The sequence below is a fragment of the Dreissena polymorpha genome, chromosome 1 (assembly GCF_020536995.1).
Source record: "Dreissena polymorpha isolate Duluth1 chromosome 1, UMN_Dpol_1.0, whole genome shotgun sequence".
Lineage (NCBI taxonomy): Eukaryota > Metazoa > Mollusca > Bivalvia > Myida > Dreissenidae > Dreissena > Dreissena polymorpha.
The window spans coordinates 195,958,488-195,985,878 of record NC_068355.1 but is presented as its reverse complement, the minus strand read 5'-3'; the positions used below and the strand labels follow the sequence as shown (position 1 = coordinate 195,985,878).

Below are 27,391 nucleotides of genomic sequence, written 5' to 3'. Positions count from 1 at the left end.
ACCTGGTTCTCTATCTATTTCCAGAACAGAATAGTAAGAATTTGCCTACACTTAACTAGTAGCAGGTGGAGACGAGGGGAACTGGACATCGAACTACATCCACGTCCAAAATAATCACACTTAAGTCTCATCTGTAGTTGAACCTGAGGTAAGAAAGTTTATTGGATGTGAACATGATTGTTCGTCCGTTATCTACCAAAGGAACGGCTCTTTATGAAGAGATAAGTTATGACTTTATAAAGCGCTGTTCTACTTCACTGCGCAAAGTGACTGAAATTTTGGATAAAGTAAGTAGTTTTACTTATGATAGTAATGTTGGTGAAATCAATCTTATTGAACAGCAATTACAAGAAACCTATGACAGTTACGTGAAAGTTAAATACGCATTTTAAGTGTAATTAAAATATGTTATAAGTGAAACAAGTATTAAATAATTATCGGCTCTCACTACAAACGCGTTGCTACAGGAAAAAGCGAAGTTACTTGCGCTGGAAAATATTGACGAAATTAAGCAATCCATAATCACAAAAGTCATGGCAAGCATGAAACCAAACTTTATTCATGGTAGTGTGAAGACACACAGTTCGAGATCCTCTAGGAAAGAACTCATTGCATTGAAACAAGCAGAAGCCGAATCTGCCAAGATACAGCTGAAATATACATGTACCCAACAAGAAGCAGCAAACAGAACGCCGAATTAGAAGCGAATGTCTAAGTTCTTTCTCAGAAAAAGGCTTTCGAAACTGCGGCTGCGGAAGTAAAGGTAGTACAAGAGCAAGATATCGACGGCTCTGATGGGTCAGATGGTCATGTTGAACCAGACGTTAAATTCAAAATGCAAACTTTGCCTGTTGTAAAGCCTGACGATCTAGTTCAAGATTACATCAATAATTCCACAAACAATCCCACAGTGTCTGACAACAATATTGGAGAAAATATGTGCACATTCCTCTTTAAAAAAACTCTTGGCTATCTCGCGACTGACTATATTTAGTAAAAAAGCGGAGTCTTATTAATCCTTGAAAACGAGTTTCAAGAATATGATGTTCTAGATGGATACAAGCGCTTCCGAGGAAATGAATTTGGCTGTGAAGTGGCTGGGGCCAAGATCTCGCTAGCATGCAGTAAGCTTGAGATCATCGTACCGAAGAGATCCAGTCTTAGCATGCGAGGAACTTTGGTCTCGACTTGATGAACGTCATAGAAAAACGGAGATTGTCCACCAATCAATCACAAGACGAATTGAATCATTCTCTCGACCGACCTACACAGACTCACATAAATGGTATGAGCTTAGTGACTTGCTGAATGAAATACTTGTATTGAAAGAAGACAAAGAAGGTTTCTCAACGACTATATCGTTATATGATTGCTTGATTGACCTAGCACCAAGGCCAACGATTACAAGAAGAAACATATCGTTAGTTTCCTTCCATTCACTGCCTTCGTGGAATTCATAGGAGACCAGGCTACTATTCGTAACGATCCATGTCTGAGAAAAGCACCTACAGTGATAGGAAACACTTTGTTTAGTACAGAGGCCTGAGTTTTAAATGTCTGAAACCGAACCACAGTGTTCAAAAGTGTCCAAATACGGTGGCATGTTCAAATCGTAACAGCGACGGTGTAATGCATTCAGATTCATTGTGTGCATCCTAAAGAGAGAAAGGTGGAGAGGCCACTCAAAGAAACAGATTTCTAACCTTGCAAATGTCGCCAGTTTCTTGCTCCTTTATGATCCCAATTTTAACATACTTATGCTGATAGGTAGTTATGCGATTGACGTACATAAGGTGCATTGCAAATTAAAGGTCAACCAGTGACATTTCAACGTATTGGTCTCGGCTGGTTGGTTGTGGGTTAACTTTGTCTAGGTGATATTCATGCCTAAAGTAAGGTAAATATCAATAAGACCCAGGTGTTGTCTAGAGGTAGGAAGTCATTGTTTAAGCCCTGCGATATAGTCTTTTTTGTAGTGTACTCGTGTTTAGTTATGATCATCTCTTTTTCCAGACGGCCAATAATGAACAAACACTCTCGGTTGATGATCGAACCTTTATTGACATCATAATTAAGATTATGCACAAAGACAGTAGTGGTTGTTGGATTGCCCTTTTACCGTTCAGGAGTCCAAGATAACGTTTACCCAATAATCGGCAGTTGGCCTTGAAATCTGCTCGGCTTCTACATGCAAGCTTTGCTAGGAATCCTGTAAAAAAGGTATGTGTGTTGAATTCATGTCAAAGATAATTAGTAACGGACATACATAAGTTGCCCCTCACTTGTCTGCAGTTGAGAATTAGGAAATTCACACTTAACAGAATGATTGATTTTGTATATGACTCCATGCCTTTATATGTACTGTTGAACGAAGTGATACGACTAAAGTGGTTGTATGATGGACTGAGTATAACATACGTTCTTAATATTAAGAATATATACGTATTTGCATTAGTGAAGGTGCACCGGTATTAGTTGATTTTCATTTACGCTCTTTTACCTGATTTTTAACATTATCGTAGTAGTGTATATAGTGTTTGAATTGAACATACACATATAATTATATTTTACGAAAAGTTTAGCACTTACCTCGCAAAAAAATGAATAATGGCTAAAACATTACACAACTTAGTGGGACGATTCAATATCTGTGCAGGTCTTTAAACTATTAAGAACTGACTAGTTGAATGTATCATTATACGTTTGTTTGGAATCACAAAAACAGATAATCGTGAACGTTTAAGGTTTGCCTTTATATCTTACTACGCGTTTTAATGCAGTTCTGCGATTAACTTTCCCCGGTTAAAACAGGAACCGCAACCAGATCCTCATTCCTAACACAAGTCGAAAAAAGGAAGAAAGATTGTCTGACAAAATTATTCATTTATATTTATCAATATTTGCAACTTATTGAACATTTCGTTGTGTAATTGATTTAGCGTTCTTGTATTATATTTATTAAGCACATTGCCAATGTTTCAGGGTCCAAACTCTCAACACGGAAAACTCATTTACTATAATCAAACTAGTTATCTTATAGTATACAAGTACATATTAAGGTAGTAAGGTCACGTGGCGTCAAGTTTGGCCTTTGTATTTTAAATGTTTGCAAAGTAAGCAAGACATTTCACCGGAGTTTGGACTAAAACCCGCTTGTATTTTGCTATTGGTTTAGCTTTTGTTTTAACGTACACTACCCCTTGTTAAAGTGTCAAAAAGTTCCAACCAAGAGTTGTCTCAGACTTTAGACTTATACGTTCTTGTAGATTGCATTAGCATTTTACAATCTTATATAATAACGTCTAAATACATATCTTGCACGTGTCTATTAATCAAATTAGATTGCAACGTCTTTATTTAAATTGTAAAGTACAGCGATGATGTTAAATATCCAAAAGGCAAAAGCAAACGTTTTCCTGGAATATGGACTAAAACATGCTTGCAGAGTACGAAAGCACCTGTGATGCTGATTTATTTCCATTAAACTGAAAAAAACACACAAACAAAATTGATTATTACGCTAGCAAGTGGTCTCACGGTAAAAAATGTTGCGCAATGTGCGCTTTTCCTGGTTTTCTTGTTTTTAATGATCTTAAATCAAATACCAGAATAATAAGAATATATACATTATGCTTATTAAAATGACCTGCATGCAATCATGGCATTTTTATTCGAACACAGGATGCTTTGTTTACAGAAGGGACAGTTTATAATTATAAATCGCATGTCTGGTTGGACAGTAAAATAATCAAATAATAATGTACCAGCAAACTACGAACATAATTTCGAATACCTTACTTTGTAACCCGAATCAAACAAAAAATGATGTATTATTCTATTCATAAGCAACACATGTTGTGTTATGATAGTGTTATTACATATTTCAAGCGAATAAAGGTATTAAAATATCCTGTGTAGCAGGTTATTTTAAATAGCTTTCTGTAGATTATTTCCAGGCTCAACGTGTAATTTAAATGTTTTATCAGCACTTTATTTATCCCTTTATATATATACAAATAAAGTATTAGAGTGTTCTCCTTAATGCTTTTAATATATGTTAACAATTACTATTTTGAAAAAGCCTTAAGTGTTACGTTCAAATGAACGGGCAGGAAAACGTCACATAAACATGTGTACAAAATATTTTTAAATATGATTTGTGTACGTAGGCAAAGTTTAAAAAACGGACACAGCGTTTCATGTATTTGCTGATTGATTCCGTAACTTATTGTGTTTAATCAAGCTTTGAACTGGATAACGATCACTTAAAATCCCACGTTTTAAGCAATTGCAAATAACAAAAATTATAGAATTATGTACAGTAATTGTCGTAAACATAGTTGATTCATGAATATATGCTGTTATAAATTTGTTGTAGTCAGCCGGTCGTACAATTTTTAAAAACACTTTAACTTTAAATATGTGTGGTATTAAATTTATGATTGTGTATTCAAAATTTAGTTTGAACATATATATTTAAGTTCTATTGTATCGAAAGCCAAACGCTAATTGCAACCCTCTCGAGTCCATTTTGAGTAGAACCAATACGGATTGTCTTTTTGGGAAGATATAGAGAATACATGGTTGGTACCGAGCCGGAGAAAGTTTATCAGGAGAGGCTTAGAAAAAGAAAATAGAGCGAGTTTTAGCGAGCCCTATTTTTCTATTTCGGGCCGAACCGAAAAAAAAACGTTCTCCATCTCGGCACCAACCATGAATTATATTTATCCTGCTTCATGCCGTTGACACATTTTATCAAATACAAATGATAAATTTACATAACAATATAAGTATTCTTGTCGAGCCTCCTACATGTTCATAACATTCCAGGCGACCGAGTAACTACCGATTGTGTAAAGTCAGAAATAGTTCCACTGTAAACAGTTCCTTTTAATACATTCCTATTGAAAATATAAGAAGAAATAAAAAAAATCCATAATGTTATACTCTTCTTCTTAAAAAATGAAAAGAGAAACGCAGCAGCAAAACAAAAACTAAATTTTATTAACATTAATGACAACTTAAATATATTGCTTATAACATTAAATGTACAACGAAATACACATACATTATCTGTTCTTCCATCCCTTTAACAAAATCCTTATTTTGTTTTTTCCATCCCTATTATCGAAAGGTATTTTAAACCACATTGTTTTTGATAGCGTCTGTATCGAATGCTAACCCCTCTGACCGAAAACCCGGTTTACAAAATCGTAATCCTGCCGTAGCGAATTATTGTATTCCTATCGAAGTAAACAATTATGAATGACAAACACACTGTCACAATCCCAAATACATATATGATTCGTTCGATGCTTTAAAAATATTTTTAAAATACTGATAAAACCACCACGTCAAACTTATTGTTCATAAAATCCTGAGAGAAACTAGTATCTTTCGTCTGAGAAATGACGTCAAACTAGATACGTCATACATTTCGTAATCAAGTAAATGAAAATGATAAATACGGAAAGCTGGTTCTGTAATATATTTTAAAGAAGAACAAATGATGATATATAATATAACGATACAATTCATGATGCGCCTCAATAAAGTTATAAGGTCAGATATTAGAACATGTGAATCATCACAGTGTGCTTAGGAATACACTACTTCCTGTTGACCGGAGATAGGACATTTTATTCGACCCTGCTTTATTTGGTCAATGTTTGCAACAGAGGAAGGATAAAATAGCATGGTAATCGTCACAGCGTGCGTAGGCATACACTTTCCTGTTGACAGGATATAGGGACATGTATTCGACCAGGCTTTATTTGGTCAATGTTTGCAACAGAGACAGGATAAACAAACCGCCCCCCCCCTAATAGCGATCGAAACATCGGCCTCCCGGTCGCTAGGCGAACATCCTATCCACTACATATTCAACATTTGGGGATACGTTATTTGACTTTACTCTAAATACTGTGTTTGCAGAAAAACAGATACGTGCTATCGTCAGAAGAACACATTTCATGGAGTTTTAGAAATCGCCAGCTGAGCTTAGTTACTGGTTTGATAGTAATCAACAATAATCAGTTAAATGTTACCACATTAATAATACAAAATATAAGCTCAATAAAATTTAGTATTTTGTGTTGTTGCATCTTAATTCGAAATTGTCTTATATAGTATTCAAATATATATATTAAACGATGTTAATTGTCTAATGTGTTTCATCACACTCATTGATTGTGTGATGTTGAGACATTAGAAATTCGTTTCCAGAATTCTGCATATTTAATTTAACTATTTTCCTGTAAGATTCTCTATATGTAAATATTATTTATTGATCAATACATATTAGTGTTTATATGTATTTATAAAGAGCCGAATATTTAATCTTTTTCTTTAATTTAGATTTTGTTATTTCGATGGCGTTCGTTTTTGACCGTTGCTTTTCCTCTCCAAAAAGAAAGTCTTAAACCTATGCACTGACTACACATGCTTTTTCATTGATTAGTGATAGTAAATATCGTGTTTAAATTTCGAAAAGGACACATATATGATGATTTTAATGTTTAAAAAGAAGAGCTAGTAAAGCATTGACAACGTTCGCATCACGTTTTAAATGACACGTTGCTGTTTTATTAGTAAGCGTCTTGGTACTTACAAAACTCGGGGAATCTCGTCAAATACATTTTCTATGTAACAAAAATATAATCACATTAAATAGTATCATAACTAATGACCACGCAACTCATAAAATAATAGGAAAGTATAAGTAGAAAAAAAAGATAAAAAGTATATAAAAACGGGCATGTTGCAATTTGAATACTGTTGAAGATGTATACAACTGTACCCGATAACTTTGACAATCAATGTTGTTCGAAAAATGAACCATTTATTCTAAAACATGTTTTATTTTCAGGTATTTATCAATACTTAGGTAGTTGTTTTGCCGCTAAATAAGGAAAAGGAACCTTATCCTTATTTTTAATTCAAGAAGTATAACAATATGATTTTTTGCTTAACTTAATCATACATTAAATACCAACCTATCAAAAATCTTTTTAATACTAAAATGCATAATTATTACTAAATTGTTACAATAATAAATGCTGAAAATACAACGTTTTCACGGATCGAACCTCATGAAGCGTATTATATATAGTAATTCATGTAATATATTGCTTGAATGAAATGGAGGCTTTAGGCGTGACATTCACCGGTATAAATTGACATACATGTATTGTGTACTACCATTGAAAGTAATCGTCAGGTGGGCTGTATCGAGGTACATGTAATGCAGTTCAATTATTTGTACCTCAAACTGTGTTCACCATAAATCACGATCGTGTGAAGCATTGCGCCATTAATCGCACCCCTTTGTTACTTGATACAATGTGTCAGACCATTGTACAATACACTCTTAAATGTCAGATATAAATATATGTATATATATTTCAATTATATAATTCAAACATATATCGCTAAACACGTTTGGAATTCAACCAAATAATATTTAACTATTCAAACGGAAATAAATCCAAGTTCTTGAAAAACGAAGATTTTATTACATTTGTTAGATTTGACGTGTAGTTTTGTTCACAATATGGATACAATGAAGTACGAATGTGTATCTTACCAGAAGATATATCTCGATCTATCTTTACAGAAATGTGTATTCTGAACCATTGTTAGACATATTAAATGAGCTTTAATAAATGACGTGGTATTCAATATTGTCACCGGTCACTGGAAGAAATACATGAACCAAATAGAAAATAACAAATCATAATTTTACATTCGTAATATGTACTGTATTAAAGAACTGAACAATTCTTACAGTTTATCTAGGACCGGCATTCCTTCAAATGCACCGTCGTCTATGGATTCGAGTTGATTAGAGTGCATTTGTATGTAACAAAAACAAATCGTAATCTAAAGCAACGAACGATACCTATACTGCAACTAAATACTTTCACAAATATATTAAATAAGCTTAGAATTTGTTTAGCATTATCTGCTTATGTATGTATATGGAAAAGGATAGCAAGTGTCTATATTCAAAAACAAAATTTAGCAATATATACGAATGTTTCACAATGTCATTAATAAACAGCATTATGCACAGAATTTGCCAAAGCATTATGCAATCATAAGGCAATGGAACAACAAGAAATAACAATCTTAAATAACTAAATTATATCAAGCAGATCATTGACTAAAACATGTATACATGGACATCTGGACGGCATTGATTTCACGACAAATCATTTGTCTATTGTAACTCACAGTTCGCGTAGTTTTGCCAAGCCCCTGAACGTCGCCCGGGAAATGTTGCGTAATCGGTTGTCATAAAGGTACCTGAAAAATATCGACCAGCGCCATGTGATAAACCATTCAAATAGCATATTTCAACATATTTCAAATTTAACCGGGTGGAAATTGAAAGAACACCGGTAATAGATGTGATTCAGGTACCTACAGTAATATCAAACAACGTCTTATGATTACACATTCAAGTTATACAGGCAACATGTTTCGTAAGTGCACCTTCTGGATTAAAAGAACAACAAAAGTAAACACGTATCATGATAATACAGTCAGCAGATGAAATCACACAAAAACATTAAATGTACAAGTCTAGTTGTAAGTCAGTAGAGTGATCTCCAGCTTGCCCCTGCTAAATAAGAGGTATACCTGTCTACAAAAACATTGAATGTACATGTCTATATGTAAGCCAGTAAAGTGATCTCCAGCGTGCCCCTGCTAAATAATAGGTATACATGTCTACAAAAACATTGAATGGATAAGTCTAGTTGTAAGTCAGTAGAGTGATCTCCAGCGTACCCATGGTAAAAAAGGTATACCTGTCTGCCGGTGGCTTTGTTAAACGCACTACGATCGTATATTTATATATAATGATAGGATCTGTGTATAAATAAAAGAAAACCATTTAATCAAACTGAATATGTTAAATGTACCATAAATCATGTATTCATTTAACATAGGATTGAGTAAATAACGTAAAAAATGACATGTTCTCAACACACACACATATATATATATATATATATATATATATATATATATATATATATATATATATATATATATATTTATGTTTATATATAATACATTAAAATTATTACGTTTTGCAGTAAAAATTAAATCAACTCAATCATGTTTTATATGATACATTGATAGTTTTATGCATGTAATGGAACATGTAATTTATTTTCTGAAATTCTATGTATTTCGAAAGTATATCGGTGTTTAATATTATTAATCAATAGGTTGTCTAGACTTCACCCATTAATAAAATAACAACAAACCTTTGCGATATTGATAATGTTCATGGTTTTGTTATTTGCGTTTCAGAAAAGAAAATGCACATTCCATCAATAAAAATGTCTTCACATATCGTGCACGATAGCATTTCTTAATAATCTTTGCCCTAATGTTTGTTTCGTTATGATATGCTATAACTATTTTGCAGTGCATAAAACATATTTAGTATGTTAGTAATCATTGTTCTTTCTAAAATCATACAGTCCCCATGAACCTAACTAGTGTTTACATTAAGATTACTGTCATTTTTGATATTATACATGTTTTCTAAATATTTATTGCAAACGCTTTGATTGATCAACACTTAATAACTATATGCACATCGTCATCAACGAAGACTTTGTTTTAACAAAATTCACTTAAAGGATAAAAAATGTAAATTAAAAATATTTGTAACGCAAAAATTGCTTCGTAATCGTTTTTTGGTCAATATCTTGCAATATCTTTTATATCTTTTAGAACATCTCAGTATGCATTGGCAATTTATGTGTTCATTTCTGAATATACCATTTAAGTGTAAGAACTGTGATGAATTTTGGTTTGCAGGTCTATTTTCGAATGTTTCCTATTGTTTTGGTTTTCTGTGTTCTGGCTACATCGATCATATGTAACCGTATAATATTGCGCTGTTTACTTCCCTTGGGTATATTTAGTGTATGTTCACCTACGCATGTTAGAGACGTTTGCCGCCATTGCTATTTAGGCAATTTCTTAGACGTTTATACCGGTTTATAGACCGCATGGTGTTAGTTTTCCACATGTTATCAATGCTATTTTGCTTGTATTGTGTTAAGACAGTTATTCTTTTGAGGTATATTCGCTCATTCAGGTTTTTCAGTAAATATTGTTCATACTAAAATTTCGTCTTACCTACCCTTTCGACCATTTGAGGCTATTTGTTAGGGTAACTTTCAAAGCTTTTCTTTTGTTACTAAATACTTTTTTATAACTTCGTTATAGGCTACTGTGAAACCATTATTATTCGTCAGACATTAATTTTCGTCTTTTTCGTCCTTCGACCGATGGACGAATTCAAGATCCTAACGAACAATCATGTCCCATATTTGAAACAAATAAGACAGAATTGCCGTAGGCATGATGCATTTAAATCCAGCGTAATCTACGCATATACACAGGGCTCGAAATTGACACTCGCACACTCGCAAAATGCGAGAAAAAAAGATTGCAAGGTAAGTTATAAGCCACTAGTATTTTTTGCAAGTAAAGAAATAGTGAAAAAAACGAGTTATATTGCTAAATGCGTTCGACAGCATGAACGCTAAACCGTAGGTCAATTTTTTGAACGTCTGAATGACCATATGTGGAAGCGCGCACCTTGTTTGTAGACTGGTTTACTTATAGTACAGATACCCGGATGGTATTGATACAAAGAAGATGAAACAGTCGACTATTCTCACTTAAGTTTATTCCGGTTTTGACAAAACGGGGAGTGCATTATTTAGTATACTGACAACTTACATTTCCTGTAAAACGTGAATGCAATAAGGCTGTATCGAATGCGTCGACTTCGTTTAGGTATAATAGTGTTGATTAGCGCTAATTGTTAACAACTTTATTACCCATTGTGTGTATTGTATTTTTCAGGGGTGTTGCAGAGTATACAGCCAACACGCGGCGAATCCGGATTAAAGACAATACTATTAAACGCAATTACAATATGACGATGTGTGATCAACACCTGACTGAAATATATTCTTCGCTTTTACAAATTACAAATTAATAAAGAACATATTGATTTGTATTTGGTTTTCCGTGATTGCAATTGAAAAAGACTAATTGGCAATTGGCTTCTTTGTTTAAAACACGCGTTAACGGTTATTCAGTCCCACGTATCCGCTAATCATAACAAAGAACGTGTCAATGACATAAAATAATAAGGGACAGTTAATATCACCTGAAATAACGGACTTGTTAATTGGCATATGCCAAACAAGGCCCACCTCCTGCAAGTGACTACCAAGTGTCACCCCTCTTTCCCCAGCACGATTTTTTCGCAACAGCGTTTTATATGTATCACAAACATTACAAACAAATCTGACCCTTTTTTTTCAAAACCAGTGACGGACGAATTTAAGTGCTGACGAAATAATCATTTTTTTAAAAGGACGAAATTTCGTGCTGACGAAAATAAATGGTTTCACAGTATATGTTTTACCTTTTTCAATCTATAAAAGTATATTTTATTATAATACATTATTTTCATTGTATTTTACTGAAGTACTGAACGTCTTTTTGTTTTGTTTTGCGGCCATTTACCGTATATAGAATTGAATGTGAGAATAAATAATGATACCACCACATACAGTATTCCTGTTCGATCCGACCTGGTTGTCTATCTTTTTTCAGAACAGAATAGTAAAAATTGGCCTACACTTGGCTAGTAGCAGGTGGAGACGAGGGGAACTGGACATCGAACTACATCCACGTTCAAAATAGTCACACTAAAGTCTCATCTGTAGTTGAACATGAGGTAAGAAAGTTTATTAGATGTGAACACAGATTTTTCGTCCGTTATCTACCAAAGGAACGGCTCTTTATGAAGAGATAAGTGATGACTTTATAAAGCGATGTTCTACTTCACTGCGCAAAGTGACTGCAAATTTGAATAAAGTAAGTAGTTTAACTTATGATAGTAATGTTGGTGAAATCAATCTTATTGAACAGCAATTACAAGAAACCTATAACAGTAACGTGAAAGTTAAATACACATTTGAAGTGCACTTAAAATCTGTTATAAGTGAAGCAAGTCTTAAAGAATTATCGGCTCTCACTACAAACGCGTTGCTACAGGAAAAAGCGAAGTTACATGCGCTGGGAAATATTGACGAAATTACACAATCCATAATGACAAAAGTCATGTCAAGCATGAAACCAAACTCTGTTCATGGTAGTGTGAAGACACACAGTTCGAGATCCTCTAGAAGTGAACGCATTGCATTAAAACAAGCAGAAGCCGAATCTGCCAAAATACAGCTGAAATATACATGTACTCAACAAGAAGCAGCAAACAGAACGCAGAATTAGAAGCGAATCTCTAAGTTCTTTCTCAGCAAACGGCTTTCGAAACTGCGGCTGCGAAAGTAAAGGTAGTACAAGAGTAAGATGTCGACGGCTCTGATGGGTCAGATGGTCATGTTGAACCAGACGTTAAATTCAAATTGCAATTTTGCCTGTTGTAAAACCTGACGATCTAGTTCAAGATAACATCAATAAATCCACAAACAATATCACAGTATCTGACAATAATATTGGAGAAAATATGTGCAAATTCCTCTTTAAAAAAGACTTGGCTATCTCGCGACTGACTATATTTAGCAAAAAAGCGGAGTCTTATCAATCCTGGAAAACGAGTTTCAAGAATATGATGTTCGAGATGGATAGAAGCGCTTCCGAGGAAATTGATTTTGCTGCTAAGTGGCTGGGGCCAAGTTCTCGCTAGCATGCAGCAATCTTGAGATAATCGTACCGAAGAGATCCAGTATAAGCATGCGAGGAACTTTGGTCTCGACTTGATGAACGTTATGGATAAGCGGAGATTGTCCACCAATCATTCAAAAGGGGAAATTGAATCATTCCCACGACAGACCTACACAGACTCACATAAATGGTATGAGCTTAGTGACTTGCTGAATAAAATACTTGCCTTGAAAGAAGACAAAGAAGGTTTCTCAACGGTTATATCGTTATATGATTCCTCGATTGGCTTAGCACCTATAATAGCCAAGCTTCCAAGAAATGTTCAAGAACGGTTGGCAGCCAAGGCCAACGATTTCAAGAAGAAACATATCGTTAGTTTCCTTCCATTCACTGCCTTCGTGGAATTCATAGGAGACCAGGCTACTATATGTAACGATCCATGTCTGCGAACAGCACCTACAGTAATAGGAAACAATTTGTAAGGACAGAGGCCTGAGTTTTAAATGTATGAAACCGAACCACAGTGTTCAAAAGTGTCCAAATTCGGTGGCATGTTCAAATCGTAACAGCGACGGTGTAATGCATTCATATTCGTTTTGTACATCCTAAAGAGAGAAAGGTGTAGAGACCACTCAATGAAACAGTATGAACAATGAAAACAGTAAAGTGGGTCCACCACAAGTCACCAGCAGAGTTACACGTGTTAATGCTGTAGATTACGAATCTTGTGCAAAAATTAATCTTGTAAATGTAGTTGTTGACAGTAATCCGGTCAACAAGATTAAATGTTATGCTAGTGTAGATGAACAATCAAATAAGACACTGGCAAAGAATGAGTTGTTCGATAGTTTGCATGTTGATTTCCTGAAGAAGCATTTCATGTCAATACTTGAAGTGGAATATCCGTTACAAAAGGTCGTTATTGTACAAAATTTATTGTATCTTCTGTTTCATGAGATTGATTCTTACAGGTTACCTTGCGTCATTGAATGTTCATATCAACCATTTAACAAGTCTGAGCTTTGCACATCCAATGAATTTAGACAGATTTCTCACCTTGCAAATGTCGCAAGTTCCTTTCTCCCTTATGATCCCAATGTTAACATACTTATGTTGATAGGTAGGGATGCGATTGACGTACATAAGGTGCATTGCAGATTGTAGGTCAACCAGTGACATTTCAACGTATTGGTCTCGGCTGGGTGGTTGTGTGTTAACTTTGTCTAGGTGATTTTCATGCCTAAAGTAATGTAAATGTCAATAAGACCCAGGTGTTGTCTAGAGGTAGGAAGTCATTGTTAAAGCACTGTGATACAGTCTTTTGTGTTGTGGACTCGTATTATAGTTATGACCATGTCTTTGTCCAGACGGCTAATAATTAACAAACACTCTCGGTTAACGATCGAACCTTTATTGACATCATGATTAAGATTATGCACAAAGACAGTAGTGGTTGTTGGATTGTCCCTTTACCGTTCAGGAGGCCAAGATAACGTTTACCCAATAATCGGCAGTTGGCCTTGAAACCTGCTCGGCTTCTACATGCAAGCTTTGCTAGGAATCCTGTAAAAAAAAGTCTGTGTGTTGCATTCATGTCAAAGATAATTAATAACGGACATGCAGACGTTGCCCCTAAATTGTCTTCTGTTGAGAATTGGGAAATTCAAGAATGCTGGTACTTGCCAATCTTTGGAGTCTTTCACCCGAAGAAGCCCAATCAAATACGTTGTGTGATTGATTCCTATGCAGAATTTCAGGAAACCTCTTTGAATAAAGTATTGCTCAGTGGCCCTGACCTGACTAAGGGTTTGATAGGAGTTTTGATGAGATTTAGGCAAGATCACATCCCTGTTACAGTATATATAGAGCCGATGTTATATTGCTTTTCCAGTGGATGAGCAGCACCGATATTTTCGCAGGTGTTTGTGGTACAAATTCAATTATCCAGATAAGGATTTGATAGATTACTGCATGCGTGTTCATGTTTTTGAACAACTCTTCCCTGGCTCAGGTAACTTACTGCCTTCGTAAGTCTAACGTAGAATCAGACCTTGATGTGCTCGACTTTGTGACTAACAACTTTTACGTCGACGACGGCTTGACGTCACAATCTTCACCAGATGACGTGGTGAACCTGGTAAAGCGTACCCAGAATAATTTGGGTAAGTGTGGTTTGCGCCTACATAAGGTGAAATTAATTAAATGAATCGGGCAATAAAACGCTGCAATTACTTAGCTCTTTTCGCTCACCCAATCGAGTATTTTCAGAAGTAAAGGTACTTTCTTTTCAAATAGAATAATAAATGCAAACATGTTCATGTACCGGCTTATATTTATACATAACGGCATAATATAATTTTCAATAACAGCAGGCCTTGACACTAACTTTTTTGACAGGGTACCCGGAGGGGACCCTACTTTCAACTTTTGGTGGCCCTCACCCAAACTAGGGAGTCCTCTTGTTTCAACACACAGCTACTCTCGACGTAAGGGCAAATAAGTACAAGAAGCATACTAGTACACATTTTTATTTCCTATATTCAATTCTGTTGCCATTTAAAGCAGACCCATTAAAAGCTCATAACCTTGTCTTGTAAACTTTTGATATCATGTATTTCATCAATATCATTAGCATCGTCATCCATGTCATAATCATCTTCAGCATTATCATCTTCAGCATTGCCCTCCGCCGTTAGAACTTAGCGTTTCGGAAGTTCTTATTATAAACTTTTAAGAAATAAAAGGTAATTACGCGCATTCAGGGGTTTCACTGGCTCAACAAAACTTGTTTCACTTTTTTCGCGCTGTGAAAACTGTCGATTATGCCAACCTTATTAATAAGAACAATCATTTAAAGAAACCTTACTACATTAATGTCATTGCCTATATTATCACTTTAAAAAGTATATTATTGCATAAAAACCAATAAGTACCTTCATAAGTCATACCTTCATAAGTCTTAATAAGCTTTATTTGTATATAAATACCATTTTTTTCAACTTGATAAACAACACAGATAACCAAAATAATATAACAATGTTAACTTCAATGTATTAAACAGTATGCTGCCTAAATGTTTCAAAATTAATTATTTAAACATAAAATCACACCAATTTACATCATTTAAAAGGGAAAAAGAAATATAAAACATCAGAAAATAAATCATCTCACTTAATTTGTTTAACAGTTATATATGGTTATTTGGACATGTCATACATCAGCTTCTGTTGTTAAAACGTTTTCTGTTAGTGGTGGATGATTTCCAGGATCAATTAAATTATAGTTGATCACGCCTATTTCCTGACAGAAAGGCCCAGATAATTACCACCATCTATTCTAGTTGCCTGAAATAACATTAAGCATATTTTTTTACAAACTATCAACAACAAACAAACACATACATGTCACTATCTTTAAATGTCCGAATTTTAACATATCCGAAATATAGTACACAAAGTTAACGATATACCTTTTATTTCAGAAATTGTTGGTATCTTAATCAAATTATATCCTTCCAAGGTCATAATAATAATGGAACTATTAAACAGAAATGCTCACAAATACCTGTAGAAAAAAGTGTATACCGGCATGTGTTTTTGTGGAGAAATTAAATGCTTTTGCCAGCCCGATCGCCTATGGCTTTGATTAAATAAATAGCGGCCCTAATAATTATTATAATTACTGATCGTCGTGACAGTTTGTCCCAATGTTACTTTTTGGGGGGCTCAATATCATAAAGGAGCCATTAATAATCCGATTATCCGATAATAACCCCCATAAAGCTTGACAATAGCAGTAAAAACACCGTTTGTAACACTTACACGCTTCAGTGATTTCAATATACTCTCTGCCTGTAGGTCGCTTACATGGTCGAAAATCAATATTTACAACTGACAGACGCTGGCCGCTAATGCTCAGTCGCGTGCTTTCGATTCGCAGTACATTTTCGGATAAGATTTTACCGATTTTTTTATATACGCCGCTCTTTAAAAATTGGAGCACTTTTAAAAATTCAAATGGTCAATCGAGACAAAGTGGTTCTATAAATTTAGGGTTCCAGGAGGACCACCCAGCTTGAAAGAACTGGTGGTCCTCGCCAAAATCTGGGGGCCTCGGGTCCAGATTAGTGTCGAGGCCTGAACAGTATATGTTTTATTTAAAGTATATTAAGGACAAAACGACAGGACAATGATGTTATATATCCTTATACAACGGTATGAGTATTTTGTTTTTCAAATAGTTTGTATTGACACAAATAATATGATTGTTTAATTGATAACAAATGAAATAAAAAAGTTTAGTTTCACTAAAAACAGTTGGCAAAACCAACGCTTTACTTCTTTATTATATACTATTTTTTATATGTGCTGCTTTAAAAATAATAAGATACTGTTATATAAACATCTAGGGATAGACATCAGGCTGCTCTCGAATTATACACACATTTGTTGAATATGGGTGATTAGGCCAGCATGTTTTTATTATCCGTTTAACGGGAGCGACCTACCCTAATTTTCGACAAATACAAATAAAAATAAAAGTCACTTTCGTTCTTTGTTTACATTTCACCCGCCGACCTAGTATTTTATCCAAAACTAGAAAAAAAATGCGCCGATTGCCGAAAGTGTTGTTCATAATTTGTTTATAATACGGGTTGTTTCGTTATACCAATTCGACTTGTAAAGCGTCAGCGATTTTCATTTGCAATTGCAGCCAATACAACTCGCTATGAGCCAATCGGTGAGTATTTAACAAATGATTTTCATATTGCATTTCCGAAATGGCGGACATTAACATCAACGAGACAAATGTAGCATATTTTAAAATCAAATTAATGTAAAACGGAGCAGAAACAATTTCAATAAGGAAAGATAATCTTCAGAAAACCATTGTTGACATCATGCCCATATTATGTGAGACGAAATTCAAAATAATTATGAGTTTTTGCAGATGATGCAGAGGTGTCACCATCGATAACTTTCTGTGTGTTAACAAGTTTTGGGTAGGTTTAATAAATATGCGTATTTATTAAAATGCATATCCTTAAATATGTTTATAGATAAAAATCAACATCACGAAAATGTTCAAGAAGTACTACTTTACGTTTCTTTATAATAAACATTAGGACTGAACCACAGGTACTTGCATCAACAATCCCATTCCCCACCCATATATTCTTTATTTAGAAAAAAGTATGCAACACAGCTTCTGTAGAAAATAACATTGGGTCCCGATGTTCGTTTGTCCGTCAAAGTCACAAGAAAGTTTTATTTATTTTTCTTGACATTATTTTTTTTCAAATGAGTTATTATTTAGCCGAAATATGATGTTCTATCGACTTGAAATAATGTTTTCGTACTGCAAGGAATGCAAATAAATTTATCACAACTCAGGCTCTGTTGATAAATAGTATTTTTTTTCCCATAGTTCACCTAAAAATTCCCCTTCCAAAACATTTTTTTTTACTTTTATACCTATGTTGCCAGCTGGTATCTTGCTATAAACCTTTGATTAAACGTATATTTATGTAAATTACATTAAAATAGAGCAATATTAAGTGTAAAATGACCAGAAGTTGAAAAGCTGGTTTGTTAAAGTTCAGGAAATGTTATCTATAGCGAATTTCTTGTTTGGGCTACATTGATGAAATTGTTATTGATAATTGACCGCGTTCACGTGTTATCAATTTAAGAAAATGGTCGCAAAGCATCATTTCAGACACACATCATTGTCAGCGCGTAAAAGGTTAAAGTATGGGAAAACTGAAATATATGTTCAAACAATCAATCAAATGCTTTAGACAAGTGAAGATCCCAAAAAGGCGTTACGAGAATACATGAATACCCCATTGGATGGAAGAAACAAGTCACCAGCTCAGCTGCATATAGGTTTAAATATAGAATTCCGGTTAGAGCAGAACTGTTAAAAGTCCAATAAAAAGGAACAAGTGGAAAATATTATTTCAAGGCCAAACAAACCAAATTGTACTACAATAAGCACAGCGGAAGTCCTTACAAAGAGATAAATGGGAAAAAAACGTGATGATCGATCATGGAAATGACTTTATTTCTGGACAAGTGGTGAAAAAACACCAACAACCGAAATCAAATGTTGTCGAAACTGAGAAAGAGCAGACGTTGCACAGAAACCGTCGTCGATTAAAAGCAATTTAGGCTTTTTTTTAGCCAAATATATCAACAGATTGCAGAATCAGATCCAATCAGACTAATCATGACACATCTAAGTCTGAACCAGAGATAAATAATCCGACATCCGGTCAGGAAGCTCGTATACCAGATATGCAGACAACTACGTAAACGTCACAGTATTAAACTCGTTCTGGTAGACATGTGAAAATGCCTGCAAATTGTAACCTTTATAAGTGCAATTCAATTACAGAAGTGTATGTGCAAATACAATCAAAAGTCAATACAAATCAGTGTATTCAATGAGTTTAAATAGTTAAATCAAAGTTAGTTACATAAGTGTATTTAAGGTCAGTTAATCAATGCTATTGAAGATCAATGTTATGTCAGTAAATTGTTTAACATACATGATAGTGCTCACTGAAGAGTTATATAGAATAGTTTTATTCAGGAATGAGAAGAAGAAAGGACATAAGACAGGGCAATGAACAGACGAACACGTTGAAACATGTTTCAAGATTTGTGTCATCTTATGTTTTAATTGGCACACACTTAGTGTTAGATTTTATTGTGTTACTTTTTCAATTTATAAGTTAAAATGAGCAAATGTATACATAGATTGTGAGATTGACTTTAAAATATTTAGTCAAAAGTAAAAGTGAACATATAAAAGGTTGTATGTTTTAGTAAGAAAAGTATTATGGCTATGTACTATACTATCCAAACATTTGGAAACATCGTATCATTTCTTGAATCTCTGAAAAAATGGGTATGTTATATAAGTTAAATTGAGATTTATCTAATAACCAGTCTATGTAGTGTTGTTCAAGATTTATTTCCCTTGGATACTCTTCTGAATAAAGATATTATTAGCTTAACATGTCATTGCTCAATACCTTTCAGACCATATCAAAGTTGTTTCATTTTGAGTTTGTTTGTTTCGTTTAACAGTGTAGTTCATTAGAAAGTTCGTATTTTATTAAAATGTAACGTCATCATAATTAAACACAAAAACACAAACTAAATTATCATCACCACCAGCATCATCTATGATTGTTCCGCAGCTTGTGTACTCACTAAAGACAAATGTCAAAAAATGCACTCAAATACCCAGGTGCATAACTTAACTTGATTATTAATTTGAGTAAATAATGTGCGTGACTCTAGCAGACATACGTTAAATTTGATTGCGTAGCAAGTTCAAAATTATGTTTTTACTTAAAAGGCTCCAAATCTCCGAAAATTTGAAAACATTGTTAACAATATCCAGGTACACAGTTTCACCTGCTAAAAATTAGTTTCACCACGCATAATTGATATGATTGTTTACCGTTTAAAAATAATAATATCACTTAATATGAACTGTAAATTGTTATACATTTGTTTATTAAAAATTAACTATTGAGCAATAATACGTATACAACTTAATTAAGTTAACTTCGGGATACGATAACACTTTTTCCATTTAGGAAATTTATCCCTATTTAAAAAATGAATATCCGTCAATATCTTTCAAAGGATACAACACGTACATAAATACTTCTTAAAATTGACAACACTCAACAAAAACAAGTACTAAAATCAAATAAACATATTTAGATATTATTTCAACGCATCAAATGGCTAAATATACAATAGGTAATTCATACAATCACATTGGAAAATGAAAATCCCATTAGAAAAGGTAACAATCTTATGGAAAGGCTATTTTGCACACAACTTCCATTATTAAGAAAAACTTTTAAAGCGACGATAATCAGTTATTGATTACAAAAAGCATATATGCACTAATTGTTCCGTATAAAGGCATTATAAACAGATAAAGACTACTTAATTTTGCAAAATTATGGTTTCGCAAAGCTTTCCTGGTGACCGTTTTTATAAAATGAAATTGTATTAAATGTAAAAAACGTGTTACTTTTCTAATCAAGTTTTATCAAATAACACCTAAACATTTCTTTAAATACTGTATGTTAAATTTGAGAACGATATACAGTGATGTATATGTCTGAAGCAACTAGAAACATATACCAAGTTATAATTTCACATGCATTATATGTACTGCGTTTTAATTCTAAAAACAACTAACAGTTTCTGTAAGTTTGGCAGTCCGTTAAAGGCATGTTCGGGAAGGGATGCGAGTCTGTTTTCGGATAAAATACTGGAATTAAAACAAAATCAACTGAAGTAATTAAATTACTCTATTCTGCAACGAAACAAATACTCATATATTTTGAATAAGCTAAGAACTGGTTAATGTGCATCTTATTATAACTATAAGCTGGGAAGACTATATTCAAAATGCACGTACCAACAACAATAACATTGCATAGTTTCATTATTAATCATCACACCTTCAAGAAATGACACACATAATACAATAAAACACATCAGAGACCAATCAACCCTAAAGTAGCATCATCATCATCATCAAAACATTTCGCGAGATTTTGATTATTTCACATTCTACTCACAGTTTTCTAAGCAACAATGTATACATACTAACACTCCTTCAACAACCAATTTAGCATCCGTCCTACTGTTATTTACCATATTAACAGATTAATGATTAATTTAATCATATCAACAAAAATTAGCTGTCAGTAAATTGTTTTTGCATCATTCTTTTCTTTATATTTTGCAGAGGATCTAGTTGTTTTCTAGAAAAAAAGGGTTAGTATTCAAGACCTATTGAATACTATTATTTCCAATGCAGGAGCTTTTCAGGAGATTAAACAATGTGGGCCTTCGTTATTTTTACTTCGAAATAAAGACAAACATGTGACGTTACATAGTACTTTTTTTGAAACTAGTGGATTAACGCGTACACTTTTTATTATTATAGTTTTTTGGAAAATGTGTATGCATTATTTACGCTCAATATATACAACCACGTAAAAAGTCACATTTTCACATCACTAGGCCCTATATGTAGCTCCGGATATATTCTTTTATCGTCGAACTAAGAAGAGCGTCAATTAAACATATGTAAAGACACCTTATCCGCAATACCGTTAACATATTGCCAAACAATTGTTTGTGGTTGAATAAAAAGAGTTACCAGACGTCATTTGAGAAAAACACGATACTTACTTTTGGAATAATGTTTTTCTTTAAACGCACTCCTCATATTTTACTATCTGACTTTTCGCGACACAGTGTATGTGATGGTTTCCAAGTGTAATACCGTGAATATATCTAGTTAATAAAAAACATATAGTTGAATTTGATTTTCAATCCCTTGTTTAACAAAGAAAAGAGTGTCATGGTATCTTGAAATAGTGTCATAGTATTAAGAGAAATTCACATTAAGAAGTAAGAAATACAGTCACAACACAAATAACAAGCAGCCATCATATTCAAGGCATACATGTGCCAGTTACCAACCCGTTGTCATGATAAATACACGCTAACGTTGAATGTTTTATGAACAAAAAGCTTATACCTTTGTATTAACTATTTATGTAAACAAAACATGAATTATAATGGTTTAGATATAAATATCGATAATACTCCCATTATAGTGTATTACAATAGAAATTGACGTTTCGCCTTAAACTCTCCCCATTCCGAACAAAGTCCTAAATTATCATAAATACAAGTTTATGAACCTGTATACAGACGTGAAACTCCAGCAACTGAAGCAGTATTGTATTCTTATTATATCTTATGTCGTGGTCCTTTATTTAAGGCAAGTGACCAATTGCCAAAGTAGTACGATTCAGCACAACATGAAACAACATACACCGCCTTGTAACGGTCAATGCAAGGCAATGGGGGTTAAGACCGGTTTAAGAGCGTTCAACCTCACACTTGGCTCAACAAAATTCATGATACAATTACGTGTAAATATAATTTAACCTCTTAGCATTGCAATTCAAATTGAACAATAATAAAATGGAATTAAAACGAATTCCATTTAATTACGATTTAATTACTCAATGGTAGGCACAAAACCAGAGCAACAGAGTTGCAACTTTTGAGGAACGAAATTGGGAACAAACTGTCAACTACATCCTTTTTTTACAAAAAGATTTAAGAGCATAGCATCATATAGATAATATATCAGATATCATCGTGCAAATACAGGAAGAAACATCAATATTAGTTGTACAAGATCCACATTACATCGTTGTTTTGTTTATGTAACTGCTTAAAAATCAATCAATCGAGAAATACCTGTCAGAGAGAAAATATTAATAAAGTTGAACGATATAAACCCGATAACCTATGCATATAGCTGTGACAGCGACGGTAGATCGGATGATACAATTCTTAATAGTTATTATTATAATTATTATTATACCTGATTTGTATAGCGCTCTTTTCACACATAGTTGTGCGTTCAAAAGCGCTTCACATGAAATTACATGACATAATTCAGTATAAAATACAACACAAGCATATAACAAGATGTATAACAATATAGGTAATACACCACGATTGAAGGAATTAATCTAAAAGTACTAGAATTAAAAATCAATTGATTAAATGAACATTCAATAGATAAAACGGACCCTTAAACAGAGCATGATACACTCAGATAGTTGTAAAAGCAAAGACGCAACCCCTACGGTAGCAAAGCGGGTCCTACACAGATAGCTAAAACATGCTTTCAGACATAGAACAATTCTCCCTGTTAGGTCGAGGACATTGCGCGCCACGCCGCCGAAGGAGGCCGTGCCGAGATCAGACCTAAGGTGACATTAATTCAACAGTGTAATGTTAAAAGATTAAGAGAAAAACGATATGTTCTGACTGGTAAAACATGAAAACAGCTATAAAAGAATATAAAAATGTGTAATTGGCAGGAAAGGGGTGTCGAGACATGACAGGTGTGCGAGGCAATCCTCAATCACAAGTTCACATAACTGAGCACACTGCCCCCGGAGATTTACTTCCCGTACACCTCAATGAAATAGTGTGTTTTTAGTGACCTTTTAAAAGAACAATATGATTTCGCATCCCTGATTCCACAAGGAAGTGAATTCCAAAGAGTTGGAGCTGCTACTGCGAAGCTGCTGTCACCATAGGAGCCTTTTATATTTAATGGTATTTCTAATATTGTCGATTTGTTTTGTGATCTAAGTGATCTTCTTGGTTTATAGATGCTAAGCACGTATTTAATGTATATGGGTGATTGGTCGTTGAGTGCTTTGAAAGTATGAGTCATAATCTTATATTTTACTCTGTGTTGTATGGGTAGCCAGTGTAGATCTTTGAGAACAGGTGTGATGTGTTCATATCGAGAAGTCCTTGAGATAACTCTAGCTGCACAATTCTGAACCTTTTGAAGTTTATCCAGTTTGTTCTGTGGGACACCGTATAACAGCCCATTGCAATAGTCCAGCTTGGATGTCACCAGTGAGTTGACAAGTGATTTTGTGGCATCCTGTGTAATGTATTGTCTAATATGACCAATTTGACGTAGCTGTGTGTAACACGATTTACTGATAGAGTTTATATGCGCATCCATGCTCATTCGGGAATCAAACATGGCCCCTAAATTTCTGACACAGTTGGATGGTTTAATATTTGTGTCACCTACAATAATGGAAACATCATTCACATGTTGAGAATTGTGTTTTGAGGAGAACACGATGACTTCTGTTTTTTCAGCGTTCAATTTAAGCATGTTTGCATTCATCCAAAAAGTTATGTCTTTCAAGCATTGTTCTACGCGGTGTATTGTTTCAGATTGTGAAAGTTTATCTTTTGGTTTGAAGGACATATATAGCTAGGAGTCGTCAGCGTAAAATGATTTTTAAGTCCGTGATTTCTGCAGATTGCCCCTACTGGCTTCGTGTACATTGAATAGAATTTGGGCCCGAGGACTGATCCCTGGGGTACACTAAAGTTCATTAACACAGGATTTGAGAGTTTCCCATCAATGCAGACTGTCTGATATCGATTTTCAAAATAAGATGTGATCCTTTTCAGAGGCTTTGCTGTGATGCCAAAGTCATTTCAAAGTCGATGAATTAATGTTGAATGGTCTATGGTGTCGAACGCAGCTGATAGATCTAAGAGAACTAGGACAGTGGCATTTTTCTGGTCTAGCGAAAGTTGAATATCATTTTGAACTTTGATTAAAGCAGTTTCAGTCGAATGGAACTTCCTATATGCAGACTGGTGAACTTCATGAAGGTTATTGGATTTCAAGTGTTCTTCAATGCGATTTTCGACTAACTTTTCCAACACTTTTGATATGAAAGGGAAATTTGAAACAGGTCTATAATTTTGCAGAGTGTTGTGGTCTAGATTTGGCTTCTTCAATAGAGGTCTTATGTGTGAGCTTTTGAAAGATACTGGGACAGTTCCAGTTTCTAAGGACAGGTTTATAATCTTGGTTATAATTGGTAAAAGCTCAGGTAGGCATAATTTGAGTAGCCATGTTGGAAGTGGATCGAGTTCACATGATTTGTTAGCAGATTTATTTATGATTTTTTCAACTTCTTCATTGGATGCGAGTTTGAACTCTGTAAGTTTGTTTTCAGACAGACTCTCGACCGCGATTACAGCGCTTAGATTTTCTTTTGGTTTTGAGCTGATGTCATTTCGAATGTTTACGATCTTGCTGATAAAAAAGTCACTAAAATTCTGAGCTGATTCACTAGCACTTTTGCCGGTAGGTAGTGCAATTTCCGATGGCCCTTCCAATAAGTGTTTGGTTATCTTATGCAGACTTTTTTGATCGTTGCCACAAGAAGATACTTTGTCTGAATAATAAGTAATTTTTGCTTGTTTTAACATTTTATTAACGGCAGCACATTGGTTCCTATAAATATCATGGTCAACTGTCAACTTGCTTTTTTTCCATATTCGTTCTAACTTTCGTTTCCGATGTTTTGCATCGTGGAGTTCTTCAGTATACCATGGACAGGTAGGCCTCAAAGTGATTGTTTTTGTGTGTTCTGGGGCATGTTTATCAATTAGTGAAGAAATTTCATGTGTGTATGCATCGGTTAGCTCATTCACATCCGTATACTGCGATTTCTTTAGTGTAAGTTCGGAAGTAGAAATATCCGATTTAAAGGAATCTACATCGATAGAACGAAGTTTTCTGAATGTTACATTTTTCTTGATTTGTGGAGGTTTGGCTGCAACAGCCTGGAAAAGAACTGCAAAGTGATCAAGTGACGCTTTTCCTGTGTTGTCAGAAAATCCCGGATCTGTGATTTCAATGTTTGATATGGTGTTTGCAGATTCCCGGGTAAAAACAACGTCTAGGGTATGACCGAGGAAATGGGTTGGCTCTGTAACATGTTGTTGCATTCCAAATGAACGTAACATATCATGAAAAGTTTGGGTGTCACGATTGTTTGGAATGTTTAAATGAAAGTTTAGATCTCCAGTTATAATGAAATGTTTGTCTAATGTCGTAAAATTTTCTATGAATTTTGGCCATTCATCTGTGAGAAACGTACTTGTTTTCAGCCAATTTCGCTTTGAAGGACATGTTCGGTAAATTACCACGATGCGTACCGAGAAACTATTTATTTTGTCATTTGATGAAGACATGACTTGAATCTCTATGTTTGATTTGTATATCAAAGCCACTCCACCGCCAGTGGTCCATTTTTGAGGAACGTGCTTTATTTTGTACCCATCTGGCAGAAGCTCACTGATGCACGATTTATCAATGGATGTTCCCAACCAAGTTTCCAAGTTAATAGTTCTGTTCAATCAGTCGTATCCAAGTTAATAGACACTAATATTTAAAGTCCTGCAGTTCAAATAATATACTGATAATTCCTCATAATTCCAAAATCAAGATAATCAACATTTAAAATATGTACAGTAGAAGTAGCGATTGTGTTCCGCGATTAATTGCTTAACAAACGCTAACAATAAGCGTTTTTAATCGATTTATAGATTTTCAGCGGTTATTAAGCGTTTTAAACATATTTCATCGTTTTTTAAGCGTTTTCATCCGTTGAATTGCGCAACCACTTTTGTTAAGCGATGTTACGCGATTAATCGCTACGCATGCGCATTTGTTCATACCGCTGAAAAGGGCTGAATAGGCGGAGCCTAACATAGGTAGGTGTGTCATAAATATTTATTTATAGATCCTCTCTTATCCGTGTGTTATCCATTTTCAGTTTGAACGTTATAATTATTTAATTTTTATTTTTAACTTGTATTGTGTATCAAACTTAAGTATATGTTATTTAAGAAATATCATCTCTTATTGCAAATCCTAACACAAATACTGACAAAATATTTGTAGGATACTGTTTGTGGGATAAACATAATTCAATATTAGATGAAGGGATTGACATGCAACACGATCACCATTTTATTGTCCGTCTCTAATTCTCGTGTTTGATAACGAAGAAATGTGTCGTAATTAATTGTCGATGGAAACAGTATTTTTCAAATAAAATATTTTAAGAATACCATTACAGTGAGCGTGCAAATTGAGAGAAAAAGCAGAAGTGTTATGTATTTTGTTATGTTGTTTTTTATTCTATGAGAGCCGTAATGCTCGTTTACATAGTATGTAAGTA

General features: G+C 34.1%; 1 protein-coding gene across 6 annotated transcripts in view; it reads right to left on the bottom strand.

Moving 5' to 3' along the window:
- The window catches only part of LOC127864471 (insulin-like growth factor-binding protein complex acid labile subunit), a 349,772-nt gene that overhangs the window by 209,146 nt on the left and 113,235 nt on the right, over positions 1-27,391 (bottom strand). For all 6 annotated transcript variants that reach the window (XM_052404091.1, XM_052404094.1, XM_052404090.1 and 3 more), the window contains one exon: positions 8,236-8,307. In XM_052404091.1, coding sequence (XP_052260051.1) covers positions 8,236-8,307 — 72 coding nt within the window. The remainder of the gene's footprint in view (positions 1-8,235; positions 8,308-27,391) is intronic.